The following is an 18,137-nucleotide window of genomic DNA, read 5'->3' on the forward strand; positions in this document are numbered from 1 at the left end:
CATCTGTTAACCCTTATCCAATATTTTAATTGGTTTAAAGGGTGACTCCTTGAGACACTGGCTTGTTTTCAATATATCCAAAAACCATGGGCTTAAGTTTACCAAAGTGCGGGAACTTTTTGACACAACTTGCACACTATAATTTTTTGAGCAATTAAGAAGTGTTTTGTTCAACTGTTTTAAAAAATATGCGAAAACACTTTATTCCATGTACAATAATGTACATAAAGTTTAAGGTGGTCGCAAAAGAGACCAGCAGTGATTAAGAGGTATATTTACAATCGCACATCACAGTAAATTGACAACCCCATTCACAGATTCAACATTTTGAGATACTGTTCTTGTGCTTAGTTACACACTGATGAAGTGAAGCTTTTATTCCATAGTTGAACTCCACTATTAACACCCACCCACAGTGTTCAGTACATGACATTTTAAACCAAGTCAGGTTCCCTGTTCTGAGTGTTCTTCGGGCAGTGTGACAGACTGACTTGAATTCTCAGTCTCTGCTTCCTCCTCACTCTCAGAACTGTCATTATCTTCATTTAGTTCATTTTCCATATCAGCAGCTGCATCTTCTCCTTGCAAAGGATTTTCATCAGGTTCATTTTCATCGAGTGCAACAAAGCCATTGTTATTAGAGATATTGAGATTGTCCTTCTCCTCAGTATAAACTTTTTGATGGCACATTGGACAAGTGTCTTGAATGTAGAGCCATTTCCGAAGGCAAAGTGCATGGAAGTAATGGTTACATGGAGTAATACGAGCAGATGTAGTAAACTCGTGGTAGCAGATTGCACACACGTCATCGATTTCACGTAATCGCTCTCCTTTGACTTCAGGAAGTGAGTTGATTTTCTCAACAGCTGTCCTGCGATTGATAAAGGTTTTCCAGCCATTCTTTGCCTGCAGGTAGATGTTGAAGTAGGCATGCAGACACATCATACAAGCCCGGATTTTGCTTCCTGATTCAAACACCATGGTGTAAGCACCATTCCCAAACATTATTACTCCAAATATAAACTCAATTATATTGCCCGTTGATCGAACATAGTAGACATAATCATCAAGCTTTTCCCATAGGACATTATAGTAGCCATCAATCATAAAGAGTACATACACAGTGATAGAAACAATAACCTTCAGGCAGAGTTCCACGCAGAATGCCGTAACAGCAAACAGCCATGTATTTAGTGCATAGTGGTGCCAAAGCATGTAACTGAGCAAAATTGGAAGAACAAAGAGGCAAGCTGAGACGAAGAGCACAGGAAAGTGTCTGCGAAATGAAGACACATGGGAGGCACTCAGAGACATTAGGACAGGGTCTGTCATTCCGTGGATAAAATGCAGGACTGCGGTCAGCAAAAGGCACATGTTTCGACTCAAGCGAACTAGTCTCTCTTCTGGCTTAAGCCCACTTAAACCAGTCTGCAGGGCCAAAATAAAAAATAAAACTGGTGCCACAAAACCAAGCCTTTTGTCGTCTTCATCAGTAGATCCAATAAAGGCCAAGATACCAAGCCCCAGGTAGTGAGCTATAGATGAAATTACAGCACTCATGCCTAATACAGTTAAAGTAGAATCACACCCGCTGACAATAAGGCTGCAAAATAACTCCCAAAAACTGTCCCAAGAAATCATGTAATATTTAATGCCTGGATCAGTTTCTGCCATTTTGATGAAGAATGTTAATACAACAGCTTGAGCTGCCAGCCTCGTTAGCCAAAAGACCCGCAAAACTGATGGAAAACGAATCCTTTTCCATGTATCTTCCAGCAACAGTTGTAATCCATAAATGCGATACATGTGCCTTATAAGAAGATAGACATACCGTGAAGAGTAGTAGAACCGTTTAATTTTATAAACTAAAACGACCAGGGTGTATACTGTCAAAATGAAGCCTGAGGTAAAGACTAAAATCTGCCTGATGTGTAACGGCAATTCAACGATCAAGCCTACAAGAGGAATCAATAAATCCAGTATGATTAGCTGAGAATATATGGACTGGATATTTAACAGTGCAACGTAGCCAATTCCAAAGGCAAGCTGAAGGACAGAGAGTGCCATCCCTAAGGAAGGTCCTTTATGAGGAAGGAGCTGAACTCCAAAAGGTGTTGTATAAGAGGCACTGTGGAAGTTTATGTGCAAAAAAGCGTAATAGTTCACCATCACTGATGTTGCGGCTAGCAGAAGAGCGGAGCTGATCGTATAAAACTTGAAAAGTGATCTTTGTGACAGAATCAGAACAACACTGGATACAAAGACACCTAAAAGGAGGAGGAAAGGAGAGTTAGTTGTCTGCACACTCTAAAATGACAATTGCTCAATGACTCTAAAGCACATGCACTTTGAACAAGTGTGACTGTTTGTTAAGTTTTCAGCCCTCTCTGTAAATTCAATTCTACAGTTCAATTTTATAGAAGCTGTACTCCAGTTAATCCAATCATAGTAAATAATAATTTCCACACAGCCCAGAATATCAACTCTTGAACAGGCACACCTCACTTTATTGCACTTCACAGATATTGCTCCTTACGAGGCTGCTTCCAGGGGAAGGAAGCCCCCCGCCACCTCTCTTCTGGCCTGGAGCTAGGTTTCCCCCTTTCGCCCCTGCAGCCAGGGGGGTCTGGCTTAACAGACTACAGTATAGTGTAAACGTCACTTTTATATGTACTGGGAAACAACAAAACCTGTGTAACTCGCTTTACTGCAATATTCACTTATTGCGGTGGTCTGGAATCAACTCTCAATAATCTCTAAGGTATGCCTGTATATTCACTTGCTCCAAACTACTGAGGACAAATAAGCACAATGGAAATGAGGGCAAACTAATCACGTGTTTGATAGCATCAATTAGGCCATTTCTACATACATTGCTGTTCCTCTGTAGCAGCTCAGACCTCCTAGCGGCAAGTAGGAGATCATCAACACAGAGCAATATACACAAAAGTCATTATTGACCAGGGCCAGAGGGGGCCTTTTTAGTGATCACACCCAGACTGTGGGATTTGGTGCTCAGAAAGGTTCTTCACCCCTTCCCTGAGGGTCTTTTGTAATAAGGACCTTCCTTTTTAAGGAGGCCTTGGTTACTAGATGGGCTTTTAGTTTTTTATGGCTTTAATACTTAGAAAAAAATCAGTAAAAACTAGATGATGATGATGATAATAATAATAATAATAATAATAATAATAATAACAAAATAAAATAAAATAGAATAGAATAGAATAAAATAATAATAATATTTTATTTATACCCCGCCCTCCCCAGCCAAGGCTGGTCTCAGGGCGGCTAACAACCAATAATAAAAACAAGTTGAATGAATACAACTTAAAAACAAGATTAGAATACATTAAAACATTAAAATGCAGCCTCATCACAGGAGGAGAAAGGAAAAAAGAAAGGGGGGGGGGAGAATCAAATTGACTCCAAGCCAAAGGCCAGGTGGAACAACTCTGTCTTACAGGCCCTACAGAAAGAAATCAGATCCTGCAGGGCCCTGGTCTCATGAGACAGAGTGCTCCACCAGGCCGGAGCCAGTGTTGAAAAAGCCCCGGCTCTGGTTGAGGCTAATCTAACTTCCTTAGGGCCAGGACCTCTAGGGTGTTGCTATTTATGGACCTTAAGGTCCTCTGTGCGGCATTAGCGTTTAGTATTTATCTGTATCTTGATTTCATTCATTCTATTTCCCGTCTGCATATAGGTTGTGTTGTTGGTAGGCATCCTGAACTTTTTCTAAATGCAGACTGCATTCACATATATCATGTAAACAACAGGAATATAACAGGGGCCACCAACCATCGTGGGCCCATGAGCAACTTGGAGGACTGGAACTGTTATGGGCATCATGCACACACTGTGACCCCAACACACTACAACCTTTTTTACTGGCTACAATTAAATGCTCTTTTTAGCCTAATTTCAGTAGGGGAACTGAACCCTTTGGGTGCAAGGAAAGGCCTCTGGAGGTGCATCTTTGTCTGAAGGTGCCACATTGGCAATCAGCGTTTTAAAATTACATTGTATGAAGGTAAGAAATGGTCTAGGGCAGGGGTCTGCAACCTGCGGCTCCGGAGCCGCATGTGGCTCTTTTACACCTTTGCCGTGGCTCCGGGGCGGATACTAGCGAGGGGAGGAGGCGCATTGTGCGCCCCGACACTCCCCACTGTGGCGGGCGCTGTACTGGCTGTGACGTTGCATGGGGGTGGTGCGTGCGTTAGTCACGCACTGTCCCGACGTCACCTTCCCGTCTGCTGTCAGATCGGAGGGCAGCGGCGCGCATGCTTTAAATGTCGCAATGCGGCTCCCAGGTTGTTGTTTTCTTCGGAAACGGGTCCAAGTGGCTCTTTTTGTCTTAAAGGTTGCAGACCCCTGGTCTAGGGAAATAAAACAACCATTTATGGATGAGTGAACAGCACTGTAACTGTACTTAACATCACAGCCTGTTACTACCTATTATACCCATCACTGCTTTACATAGTGGTTACACTTTGTAGCAGGAAACCCCCCCCCCCCATCATTCAGTTTGTACAGACTTCACACACACTCACACTCACACACTACATACGCTACACTTCTGTTATAAATTCATAGAAAATCAACCATACATCAGATTTGCACTGTTCCACTTTTATTCTACTCCATATTTCAAGGACTAGCTAAGGGGGGTGCCCTGGTGACGGTCAGCCATAATCCCCTAAGCGAGCAGTCACATACCTGGCTACTGCACCTGGTGGGGCATGATAAGCGAGATAAGCATCCTGATGGGCTCAGGCTTATCTCATCATGGACACAATGGACTGCATACGGTTGTATATTCAGAGCAGACAGCAACAAAAGGACCATGGCCGGATTCCCCTCAGGGGGAAGGAAACTGCACCTTTTCTTTGTTATTCACAACTGGTTCATGGGAGGGGGAGAAAGGAGGAACCAGCCAGGTGACAAGACACTCAGGTTACCACCACAACTCCTCCCTCAACCCCTCCTTTCTGTAATGTATGCATGATGTTTCTGGGGGTGGGCTTGACCTAGAGGAGGGGAATTTCAAAAGTTTTTATAAGGTCTGGCACACCATTGTTCTGGGTCTTTCCTCTCTCCTGCGAGTGAGAGGAACACCCTGCTGCAACAGTACAATAAAGGCCAAGCCTACAGGCTGCTGATTTGCTCCAATTTACTCTGGTTGGTGTCTTTACTTTTTGTCCAAGGGAGCCCTCGGATTTTTCCTGCAACAACTTACACAAACACTGAAAACACTTGTTTTTCCAACCCCATGGCAGCATGTTCTTATACAATAAGAGTGCAAACCAGGCATTTCCTGTGGTGTTTTAATACAAAACCTGGAGGTGTGTCAATGACATGGTTAACAAGCAATATAGCCAACAGCCAAGCCCCATTATCATGCAGTTTCACTCTACCATCTGGGTGCTGCTTTTTGCTAAGTTGGTTTATGTAGCCAAAAACACCTTGGGGTTAAGGTTCTCCACAAGACTTCCTGCCAGTTTTTGCCAAAATGGGGAAAGAAAGAACCATGCACACCACCTGGAGCTTCTTGGAAGAAAATGTGGTATATAAATTTAATAAATAAAATAAAACCCATAAATATTTGCAGGTTGTGCCCTACCAATGAAGAATTTGAGGTTTTATAATGAATACTGCTTGCCTAATCTGACGACAAGAAGGCTCATGACTGGAAGAGATCAGTGATTAATTAAATGATTAGAGCAGGCATGTCCAAAGTCCATTTCGGGGGCCTAATCCGACCCCTGTGGCAGTTCATTTCCTGGGGTAAAATCCTAAAAAAACCACAACCCCTCAATAACAACTTCAACCCTTAAAAAAGGTCAACAACTTTGGCTGGCCCTTACAGCCCTTCACTTCATCAAATCTGGCCCTCTTTGAAAAAAAGTTTGGACACTACTGGATTAGAGACTGTTTGAGCATATTACACAGATCCTGGTCTGACTGCACTGGTTACCAATTCATTTTCAGGCCCAATTCAAAGTGCTGGTTTTAACCTATTAAGCCTTAAATAGCTCAGGACTGAATCATAGAATCATAGAATCATAGAGTTGGAAGAGACCACAAGGGCCATCGAGTCCAACCCCCTGCCAAGCAGGAAACACCATCAGAGCACTCCTGACATATGGTTGTCAAGCCTCTGCTTAAAGACCTCCAAAGAAGGAGACTCCACCACACTCCTTGGCAGCAAATTCCACTGTCGGACAGCTCTTACTGTCAGGAAGTTCTTCCTAATGTTTAGGTGGAATCTTCTTTCTTGTAGTTTGTATCCATTGCTCCGTGTCCGCTTCTCTGGAGCAGCAGAAAACAACCTTTCTCCCTCCTCTATGTGACATCCTTTTATATATTTGAACATGGCTATCATATCACCCCTTAACCTCCTCTTCTCCAGGCTAAACATGCCCAGCTCCCTTAGCCGATCCTCATAAGGCATTGTTTCCAGGCCTTTGACCATTTTGGTTGCCCTCCTCTGTTTGTCAGTATATTCAAGGACCGCCTCTTTCCACATGAAACCTACCCAGATCCTGAGATCATCTTCTTGGAGGTTTCTAAGCAGAGGTTGGATGGCCATCTGTCATGGATGCTTTAGTTGAGATTCCTGCCTTGCAGGGGGTTGGACTAGATGACCCTCGGGAACCCTTCCAACTCTACAATTCTATGAAATTATCTCCAGGTCAGTGAGTAGGCTGGAGAAGAAGGGGCAGAATGCTATTTCTGCTATAGCAGCTCACTCTGTTTTTGTACTGGCCACAAAGAAAATGGTTTTACTGCCTCCACAGCCCTGTTTGAACCTGCAATCCCCCATCCTTACTCATAAGCGTGGGTGTGGTGAGCAGCATTGCCTCATTTCAGTATTATTATTATTATTATTAACAACTATACTTGCATACTGCCCTTCATGTGAAGCTCACAGGGCAGTTCACAACATAAAAATACAAAATGAAAACACATAATAAAAATGAAAGCAAAGAAAACAACACCCCCCCCCATTACAGGCAGAATTAAAAGGTCACAGAATATTAATCAATACAATAAATTCCACAAAGCCAGGAAAGGTAATCTTGCCACCTCAACAGTAGGATGGGGCTGTCAACGCGCCAGATTTCCCCACCTCTCCTGCAAGACAGTAAGCTTCCCCCAGCTTGTATATTGGGAACATGCTGGGAACAACATAGTCTGCATCTCTAAGAAATGGAACCTGAGTGAACTGTAGGTTTTCAGAGAGTCAAGCTGGAGGAAGGTCAGAACTGCAACCCCCTTTATGAGTAAACAGCACACAAGTAAAAATGCTTCCAGGCTGGTAGCTTTGGGGGGCTTACTAACAGGATTGCCTTGAGCCCTGTGGGGCTATATTTGGCTGGATGGGTCACAAGTTATTCAAGCCTCACTTAAAGGACCATTACAATCAATCTGGAAAACAAGAAGCAGCGACCAGAATGATCAGAGGCTGCTGAACGCAGATTAAGAGCTTGGTCATGCCTTACAGTAATCATTATTGGAGAAGCACATGAGTTATTAATGCACTGAACTGAAGCTAACTCATAAGGAAAATTAACAAATTTGTTTATAATCTAATAGTGATTATTATTTCTTGAATCCTCTTTAGCTGAGAGGCAATATGATTGCACTCCAGAAAACATTGGTGGTGGCACTGGCAGGGGGAATAGCGCTACTAGTTAAAAGAACCAAAGTATATCCTTTTTCCATTATGGGTTTTTTAAAAAAAGGATTTAGAGCCACTAATTAGCCATAAGAGCAAAGAACCTGGTTTCAAAACAACAAGATAACTTCAGATAAGAGTATTCATTGGGTTTCAACTATTGCCCAATGGGCCAGAAAGATTTCCCTGTCATGTGACGTGGGATGAAGCAGTGGACCTACTAAGATTCTTTGGTGCATTCAAGGCAAATGGGTAAAAAGGGCTTGAGTGTTATAGTAGTTAGTGTCTCCTCTTCTGGCTTAAAATAACTTGTTTATAACAGTGACCTTTCACTCATACTAGACGGCAAACCTATATTCCTCCCAGAGGAAAGTAGTGAGACGCTACTTCTATTCTTTCCAAATCAGATTGAAGGAATAAACTGTATTTGGATGGATTGACTAGGACAACATTTATTCAACATTCCTTTAAGGCTTGGAGGAAACAAGGATTTTGGATCAAAATATAGTTCCTAGAAAACAAAGGAAACATCAAGTGAAGCTTGTCTTTTTTTAACTGTTTTACTGAGGTGAGAGTAACCAGAGTATGCAAATGTGTTGTAAATGTTAACATTCTTTATACCAGTATTTGAAACTACCATTGTTCTAGGTGCATTTTGTGACAAGGAATTTCATTAGTGTGAGCAGTTTCTGAGCTCTGGGCACAGTTCTGCACCTAAGATTTCAGATTAAAATTGCAGAGTGGATATAAAGGAAGACCTTCTTCTGCCTCCCCACTTCCAGCCACTCTCTGAAGACTGGAGAAGAGACCTTCTTAAGAATATTAGGGGGTGGGCAGGGGAAGGACTAGACCATGTGGAAAATGAACGTAATATTTTAGCTGCAGTTCATTCATTTTCAGCTTTGTATTCTTGTTATTTAAAAAGTGTGCCTAGACATTCCGTTGTTGCGACCATAACCTAGGTTTAAGGTGCCATTTAGCTCCTAGCTTTCTTATCTCCGTTTCGAACATGGCTTTACACACTGTATATTTGTATTTGGACATGAAATTACTGCAAAGCGTTCTGAATAATGTGTAATTGGACATGCAATTCTGACTTCCCAATAAAAGGGGGGAAAGCTGATGTTGGCTTCTAAATTAAAAGTGTCTCAATGAAAAACACAAGAACCACTATCCTAGTAATTAAAGCAAGGAGAAATAACCTTTTAGATGTGTATCAATTGCATGACTTCAATGTGTTTTCTAAGGGGAAAGGTTATAGGACTGCCAAATGATCTCTGGGCTGAGAGATTAACTGCTAAATATTATATCTCTCAGGAAATTACTAGCTACAGTGCCCACATGGGCCAGCAAATAAGGAGCTCTCTTAGCTATAGCCATATATTTGAGTAAGGGAATATGCCAGTATAAATTTAAACAATTCAAGATATATCCAGAGTAGGACTGGGCAATATATCGGTATGTGGACGCAGACCACAATGACAGCTTCACTCAGGGGTATATCGCTGGTGAAACTGCTGCCACTTGAGTCCCTCTGCCTCCAGGGCGATAAGGAAGAAACAAACTAGCTGGGAGCTGGAGGCAGAGGGACTCACGGTGGCAGTTTCACCAGCAATATACTACAGGTGAAACCACCATCGCACTCTGCCCCGGCAGAGGGAGAATCAAGCTGAATCAGCGAGGAGCATGCTGCTGCCCTCGCCTCAGCCAAGCAGTTTTAAGGAGCCCCTGACCTGTACAAGCCAACAACGGGATGGATGCTCCATTAAAGTGCTCCCCCTTCCCAGCTGAGAGAGCCCCGATTCCGCTCCTGCTTGCACAGGAGTAGGAGTGGGAGCAGGGCTGCTCAGCTGGGGAGCGTGAAGCTGACTGGATATGGAGAGAACTGTACATTTTAGGATATTCATACGTGAGTGCAGATTATGTAGAACCATTTGTATCTCCAACATACAACTGCTCTATATAATTACAAAAAATATTCTCAGTGTCTCAACAAACCCAACAAAAATCTAACTCCTTGAAGATAATCTACCATAGCATTCTGAAAATCAAACTCTTTACCATTCTCTCTCCAAAATTATATAAATCGGTGTCATTTTGTTTGAGGAGTATCTGAAGTAATTCTGGTCTCTTGATAATCTCCGTAATTGCAATAATACATACTCTAAGTAATCAGGTTTTCACTTCTGGGATTTTATCATCCTTCCAAAGTCTAGCCAAAACATTTTAGCTAGAACTGGATACAGTCATACCTCATGTTATGTTTGCTTTATGTTACGTTCTTTCAGGTTACGTCCCGCAGCAACCCGGAAGTACCGGAAAGGGTTACTTCTGGGTTTCACCGCTCGCGCATGCACAGAAATGCTAAACCGTGCATGCGCACAAGTGCCAAATTGCGCTGCGTACCTGCACAGATACGGCGCTTCAGGTTGCGCTCTTTACATGTTGCAAACGGGCCTCCGGAACAGATCCCGTTGCAACCAGAGGTACCACTGTATTGGATATGAGACATGGTCAAAAATATGCAATAGAAATGAATTCTAAGAATTCTCTGCAAATGAATAAATGCTATGACCTATCATAATACATCAATTCCTTAAAATTTCTGTCCAGTAAATCACTCACATATATTTCCACTATCCTTTGACTAGAGTTATGGCCCTGAACCAAAATTGCAACTAGATATGAGGAAAACATATTAGACAACCCAGGGCTTATCTGGACATGTCCCATGAATCACAGTATCTGAACACCCTATTGATTCCTAGAAGAAGCAAACATACATCCAAATGTTAAAGTTCAAGCTTAAGACTTATTATGAAAGCTCAATGATACACAACCTTCTCCCTGACTATGAAATACCCGGAAGTCAAACTGTAATGTACTAGGGACAATCGGCTTCTATCTCTTACCACAAGCAAAGCTTCCCACAATTAGCTTAGCAGACCATGGTCCCAATCCAGAGAAGTCACATTCCAAAAGTCCCCCTGAAATTAATGGGATGTGCTTAATGCAGGTAAATGGTACTAATTTCAGCAGAATTAAGCACAACTAACAGTCTCAATTGGTGCCCCAAATTAATTCATAGTTCAACACTTTCCAATAAATTATGCTGCAATGTTATGCGCACCTGCTAGTAAGTCCCATGGAAAAGAATATATCTGCGTAGACATGCATAAGATTGTATCAACTTCCTTAAAAATCTTAAGAAAAGTTTAATTCTTTCTGAAACACAAGGTCCCACAATATTTATAGGAGGAAGAACGGGGAACAATACAAATCTCTAAAACATAAAGGGCTTTTATAATATGGCTACTCTTTTTAAATCAAGGCTTTTAAATTGAGGAAAAAAGAGCCCCTATACAAGCTGCATCCATTTTTTAGACAACATTGATCCAGATTTTTATTTTTTATTTATGCAATTTGTATACCACCCTTTATCTGAAAATCCCAGGGCGAGCCAGATGAACAAGATGAATGTGGCTTATGTAAAATTTGAGATAAAGAAGGAATACAATTCTAAATACAAGGGCTTCCATTCTAGACTCTCCTCATCCCCTGATCCTTTCAAGAAAGGATAGTTATCAAATGGCCCTAATCACTTAATCTTATCATTTTACCCTTAGCAGAGATCATCCAGTAACTGACCTGGTAGATCTCATTTATATAAGATTAGCTTAAAAGCACTCAATTTTGATGCATCTTCACAATGGAATGATAATAGACATGTTTAATTACATGTTTACAACTTTACCACCCCTTCATCGTCATTATCACACAAACTATGGCCATGGAAACTGAAACACACAGCACTTAAAAGCCTCATCCTGCTATGGGGGGAGGGAATTCCACCTCTTTTATTATTAGTGTTTCTATAGTAAGTGATGAGTCACCAGTTGAGGTTACACCCCCTGAGTATTATGCTCTGCAACACCCTTTCAGCTGTTATTCCAATGTACTACAATGTACCTATTATTCTGGCTTAATGCCTATCAGGCCACGTTCCAGACACAAATATCAAGCTCGCAGAACAGAACTAGGATTTACCCAGTAACACTATCACAACTGTCATAGTTTAATCTCCAAACCAAAGTACTGTATATGGAAACTGGGGAAGGGAGGGGTGAAAACCAATTCCACATTTGCATACTGCATTGATGTCTAGTTCAGAGATCAGACATCACAGACTGCTCAGATCTTGTTTATACAGATCAATAATTTATATAATTATTTTATTTATTTATTTATTTATTTATTTATCTATCTATCTTCTAAAACTCTTTCTGCTTTGTAAGATTATAAAACTCTCGTAAATGGGAATAATATCTCAGAAGGTATGGAGAAATCCAAGAATGATTTGAAGTACCAAGGGTTGTAATATGCAATATAGGTTTCTATATACCCTGTATGGTACGCTCTCCCAGTGTCAGTAAAGCATACTTCTGGTCATGTGATTGAACTTCACTTTCCCCCTAGTAGTTCTCCGTATGCCCTTTAAATCTTCTCTGCAGAGTTGGTGGATCCTCTGGGTCAGATTTTTAACAGAGAAATGTGAAATCCCACTGCACAAACAGAAGTCTGCTAAGGCAATGCCCATGCAACTTAGCCTCACTTAGGAAATGTGACGTCAAGTTTCATAAAAGTCCATCCGTCCCCACCACCACCACTACCGTATAAATGTGCTCTAAGCAAATCAGCGGATCTTGTCAGGCTAATAGTTATGGTAAAACTCAATTATGTAAAAGCTTTTATAGAGCTCTGTGCTAAATTAAATTGGAGCTGACAGGTAAATTCATTAGAATGTAATTTGGAATGCAACATAAAGATGAAAGAATGAGGAAGATAGGAAGAGCTGTTTAGCATTTAGGAGCTATCTACGGTAAGTAGTTTTGCTAAAAAGCTATTATAAATGAGTTGTTAACAGGCAATATCCTCTACCAGATAGTAGTTCACAAATACATGTGCCATTCTCATTATTATCAGCTGTTTTTCTTCAAAAAGTTACCCAAAGCACATGTTACTTGTGGCATATAAAAAACCACTTGAAAGTGGGGGAAAGAGAAGCAAACTTTGTTCTATAGTATTTACAACCGCACATTTATCTGATCATTTAGGGGAGATTTTTATCACATGTAAGCAGATAACTGACTGTTTTCAAGTCTGGTTTCCACACCATTTCATGTGACATTTCTTGCACAAATAGCACTTCTGTGCAGGAAAAAGCAAGCAAACTGTTTTATCATATACAAAAACCATGCATATCTATTTTCTTGCCTGTATGTGACTAGTTATCTGAATAATATTGTTCTAAACAGACAATTGCTATCTAGGTAAGAATCATAAAATTGTAGAGTTGGAAGCGACTTAGTCCTCCTGCAATGAAGGAATCTTTTGCTCAACGTGGGGCTGAACCCACGACCCTGCGATTAAGAGTCTCATGTTCTACTCACTGAGCTACCCCAACACAAATTGGAAACTGGTTCTGCTTGAACCAAGATATGACGACCAAATTACCAGCAGGCCTATTGCAAAAAAGCAGAAGGCACTGAAACACTAGAGGTTATAGTTAACAGTTGGGCAACCTTAGCCCAACACAAGATCATAAAAGGTCATTTTACAGTCAACAAGCTGTCCCTGGCAAATGTTTAGCAAACTAGGCTTTTATAAAACTTCCAATGCTGGGGACTAGCTTTCACTACTTTTAATTTTAGAAAAAAACCCTATACTGTAGTTATTTTGACTGAAATTTAAAGGATGGTAGCTTAGCTAACAATCCAAGGGAAGCAGGAAGTCTGACCCAGGTGTCAGCATTAAATAAACTAGGGGTTTCCCAAACTGTAGTCTGTGTGCCAACAGTGATCCACAAATTTCATATTGATCTTTAAGTGTATTTTTATTGTGTTTATGTGTGAATACAATCTGAATCATACCATGCAATGCAAACTGTGATATAATAAGAAAAGCAATTAAAAAACAATTAAAAATAGACAGCATCTAGCACGGTGTGTCACAACTGTGACAACAGGTAGAAAAATCATTAAGTGATCCACCAAGACCAAGTAGTCTGTGGGAGCAAAAGGTTTGGGAAGCTATGACAAAAAGAAAGTGGACACGTCTCACTGGAAATCTGGGTGTGAGGAAAGCAGACCTAGGAAAAAGAGATGCATTCACTGTGCAAAAGACTACAGCAAACGTTTAGCCTATTCCAGCCAGATCAATAAACGTACATTTTCACCCTTTAGCATCCTTCAAAAGTGCCCTTCACACCCCTAACTCTAAATGGCTCAAGATGTGCTGCTGTTTCAACATTTACTTATGGGTCAACCGGGGATTAGCAAACATCCTTTTTACAAGGGCAACAACCACAACCACCAACCCGGTGCCGTTTTGATGCTCTCAAGGGGAAAGGAGGAGGTGGTTTAGTGAGGATTCACGCCCGAGAAAAACAGGTAGGCGATCGCCCTCTTCTCTCCTCAACGCCAATTAAAAGTAAGAGTGCAGGAAAGTTGCCGCACAAGGAAGCGCGGAGAAGGCACGGCGACCGTTCACCACAGAAGAAGCTTCTTCCGGGGTGGCGGCGAAAAGGGTTGGAGATTTATTCCCCCCCCCAAAAAAAAATCATTTCTCTCCACCTCCTGAGCAGCCTATAGGAAGGGAAGGAGGATGACAAAATTGCATCACAGAACTGTAGAGTGGGAAGGGCTACCGGGGGGTCATCTAGTCCAACCCCCTGCAATGCAGGAACCGTTTGCCCCACGTGGTGCTCGAACCCGCGACCCTGAGGTCTCGTGATCTATACCTACTGAGGTAAAATTGGGACGGAGGTGGGGGGGTGGAAGGCCCACCCACCCCTTTCTCTCCCCCCACCCCCCAGCGATAGGCATTTAAATAGGGTGCTCGTGAGGGGTGGGGGAAGGGTCTCTCACCCATCAGCCGCAGCAGCCCCCCCAGGAGGCCGGTCCACAGGGAGTCTCCGGGGAACACCGGGGACGAGTTGAAGATGGCGTCGATGAGGAAAAGGCTGGGCACCCGCAGCGCCACCTCCGCGCCGGCCCGCAGCCACGGGCCCAGCCGCTGAGGCGGCGGTTGAAGGGGGCCCGGGGCCGCCATCCCCGAGACCCCGCCGCCTCCTGTCCGTTTCTGGGCGGGCGGCGGGGGGAAGGCAGAGAAAGGGCACGGCGATGACGGCGGCCGCCAGTTACCGCCGGGCTCTCGCCGCCCGGGACCCCGGACGCAGGGACGTTGCCGACGCCGCCGACACCAGCGCTCGCGAGGAGGCCGCCGCCATCATGTCCGCGATGCCTGCCTGCCTCTTCCTCCCTCCTCCTCATCCGCCGCCCGCCAGCCAGCCGGCGCGCGCCGCCGCCTCCTCCTGCAGCAGCAGCAGCAGCAGCAGCTACGTAGCCGCCGCGGCCCTCTCAGAAACGACGCGACGGGCGGGGGAGGAGGGGAATGGGCGGGGCCACGGCGTCCTCTCCGTCACAATGCCCCGCCCCGCCAATAGGCAGCCGGTTCTGGCGGCGGCGGCGGAGTTGGTGGGTGGAGTTTAGGACTAAAAAAAAAAAACCCTCACCCATCAGCACCACCAAGGGTAACTGTCGAATGAGCGGCGCGAGCGCACCTCGTACCCGCCAATCCGGAGCCGCCAGCGCCGTCGCCGCGCACGCGCTCGGAGGTTTGTGTTTTTTTTCCCCTCAGGCGAGTCGTTGGTCGCAGTCATCGTGGGTCTGACCTCAGTGCCTCCTCGCTGAGGAGAGGGAGAGGGAGCGTGCGAGGGAATCCCGGCTCCGAACGGATTCTTCCTCAGCAGCGTTTCGAATTATTTATCTGATAAAATTTATACACTTGATTGTAAAAAACAAACAAACCACACAGACAGACCTCAAAGGACTTTGCAAAAAGATGAGGCACTAAAATCGAAGGGAAATTCGCAGCCCTACTTTGAGACATAATAAAGTTTAACATACTAAAGCAGGTTAAAGTTCACCTCAACTTTAAGCTTCCTCTGAGTAGGCTTGTCTAAACGAGGATGTTTTTTTAGCAGGCGCTGAGAAGAATAAAAGGCGCCCACTTTTAAACAGCATATTTATACGCAGTGCCGGATTTACGTATAAGCTAAACAAGCTATAACAGGGCCCCACTGTCTTGGGGGGACCCCAAAAAATGTATAGGGAAAAAACTGGATGTACATTTCCAAAATATAAAAAACAAAATAAAACCTACAATTATTATTTCATGTTATAGCAAGTTTCTAGAGACTAAATTATGAGTCTTTGTAAATCGTGTTTTTAAAGAAACTTTTGTTACTGCCAAATGTCAATGTGTTTGCATTATTACGTTTGTTATGAATAAAAAGTCATTTTAAGTTAGAGCTTAATAATTATTTCACTATTAATATACTTCTTAATTGTATTTCGGTGCAACAATTACTTTGATAAAATACATTTTGTTGTGTGCAAATGGCTTTAGATACCTATTAGGTCCATAAATTACCATATAGCATATATTCAACACAAAAAAACCAGTGACAATTTGTTGTTGACAAAGAACAGCTGGACATATAAAGGACCCCATTACCTTCAGTAGCTTAGGGCCTCATCAAACCTAAATCCGACCCTGTTTATGTCGCCTTATGAGGCTTTGCCCTCGGGTGGGAAAAATATTGTGCACGGGAGATGGGAGTCAACAGACACTCAAGGAATAGTTTCGGAGAAAAAGCTTTTATTTCTACCATCCATGAACTGGTAGAAGGAGTAAGTGTGATAACTCACAAAAACATGCAGGGGTTCACAGTCATCTGCACAGAGTATATATTCCCCTTCCAGTTCCCTCCCCTTTCTCCTCCCTCGGGAGTCCTGCCCATGAGTTCCTCTGAGCATGAACAGAAAGCAACCGAATGAGATAAGATTCAGTTCTCAGGCCTGCTCTGACAGAGTCTATTCATTAGCTTTTTGAAGCCTTCTCGTTCTGACAAAAGAATAACATTTTGCCTATGTACCAGCATCTTGTGAGAATCCACAGAAAAACTGTAGCTGTGGATTTTTAGAAGACAAAAGGAATTTTGGACAGTTTTGAGGCCTGGGGTGATTATTGGGGGGGGGTGACTTTGGGCCTAGGCGGGGTCACCTGTCTTTACCTCCTTCATTTATACCCCGCCTTTTTCCCTGTCAGGGAATCACGGCAGCTTACAGATGAATATAAGAACAGCCAAAAATATAAGGTGTTTTTATCACTGGAATATTGCTGGAAAGAATGCTGCACCTGGTGGCTGGCCTGATCCAAAAAGGGCTCTTGTTACTGCGATTGCTTTCATGGCGTATAATTGCTGGCACACCCAAGTAAATAATTTTAGACATTTTAGTTTTGAAATGGAGTATACATTTTCCTCCCCTCCCCCATCAAAGAAAAACAACCATGTTGTTTCCCCTCTCAAATCCGAAATTTAGATCCCAAACAGTATGTTGTTTTTTTTCAGAATTTCACAACAAAATATATAGGAGCAAAATGGTGGGATGTGGTCCCAAAGCAAGCGAGTGTATTCAAGGGCAACTTGAAGCCTGTTTAGATAGAAGTACGTTCCATTGATTCCGTGGGGCTTACTTCCAAGATAAGTAAGATTACAAGATTACAGCCTAAGGTAGCAGTCGTATACACAAAAAGCTGGCATAAACCAAATTGGCTTAAATTAAGACAGCATTAAGTTGCACCAGATCCAAACTCCGTTCAGCCACAGAGCAATTGATGTCTGAGCCAGCCTAAGCCTATTAGAGGGAGCACAAGCCTTTAGGATAGTGTTTGAGTTATGCCACTATTTTTGCTATCTTCACTTATTCTGACTTGCTAGGTCAAGTGACTAAACTGAACAGGCTTTGGATCCATCCTAACTGCCTCAGTTTGGTCCCATCCCTGGAAAGCCCATTTTTTGCATGGTTTACAACTTGCTTAAGATACTCTGGGCTCTGCTGAGCTGGGATGGTGAGATAAGCCACCTTAGCCCCGAAACATTTGAGACAATAAAGACATGCTCTCATATGAATGTGCCTGGGCTTTGTGATTGGCTTCGGGAGCTTAATCCTCTGACCTGCTGTCAAGAACCATCAGACTGGCTGGTACTAGGGCAAAACCTTTTCAGCCTCCACAGCTTTGAAACTTCATCCTACAGGATGTTCCATTGGTTTTAAGTGAACGTCAGAAAAAGTTTTTATTCCACTTAGTTTTTAATAGCTCAATGCAAGCTTCATGTTTTAACTGTTGCTCTTTTGACGGTTTTAGATCTGGTTTGTTTTAAAATTTGCAATATTGTATTCTTAATTGTTTTGTAAAGCACCCTATGAGAGCTTGCACCTTAAAAGGCAGAATATAAAGAATTTCAATAGAAAAAACCTTTGAATACTACTGACAGAGGATGATAAGCAGACATAACTTTTGCGTTGGGGCCAGGCAAATCTTTAGAGCTAAGTCA

The 18,137-nt window shown here is 42.8% G+C and overlaps 1 protein-coding gene and 1 long non-coding RNA gene across 2 annotated transcripts in view; both read right to left on the reverse strand.

The window, feature by feature from the left end:
- Positions 1-18,137, reverse strand: part of LOC310682246 — a 244,324-nt gene that overhangs the window by 162,232 nt on the left and 63,955 nt on the right. The window lies entirely within an intron of this gene.
- RNF139 (ring finger protein 139) lies at positions 178-15,113 on the reverse strand. The gene is made up of 2 exons (XM_083450559.1): positions 14,602-15,113; positions 178-2,267 (listed from the first exon to the last, which is right to left on the reverse strand). Exons 1-2 carry the CDS (start codon positions 14,783-14,785, stop codon positions 445-447), a joined length of 2,007 nt encoding a protein of 668 aa, XP_083306685.1. The 5' UTR covers positions 14,786-15,113; the 3' UTR covers positions 178-444.

This window comes from Podarcis tiliguerta, assembly GCF_965153285.1.
Source record: "Podarcis tiliguerta genome assembly, chromosome: 7".
NCBI lineage: Eukaryota > Metazoa > Chordata > Lepidosauria > Squamata > Lacertidae > Podarcis > Podarcis tiliguerta.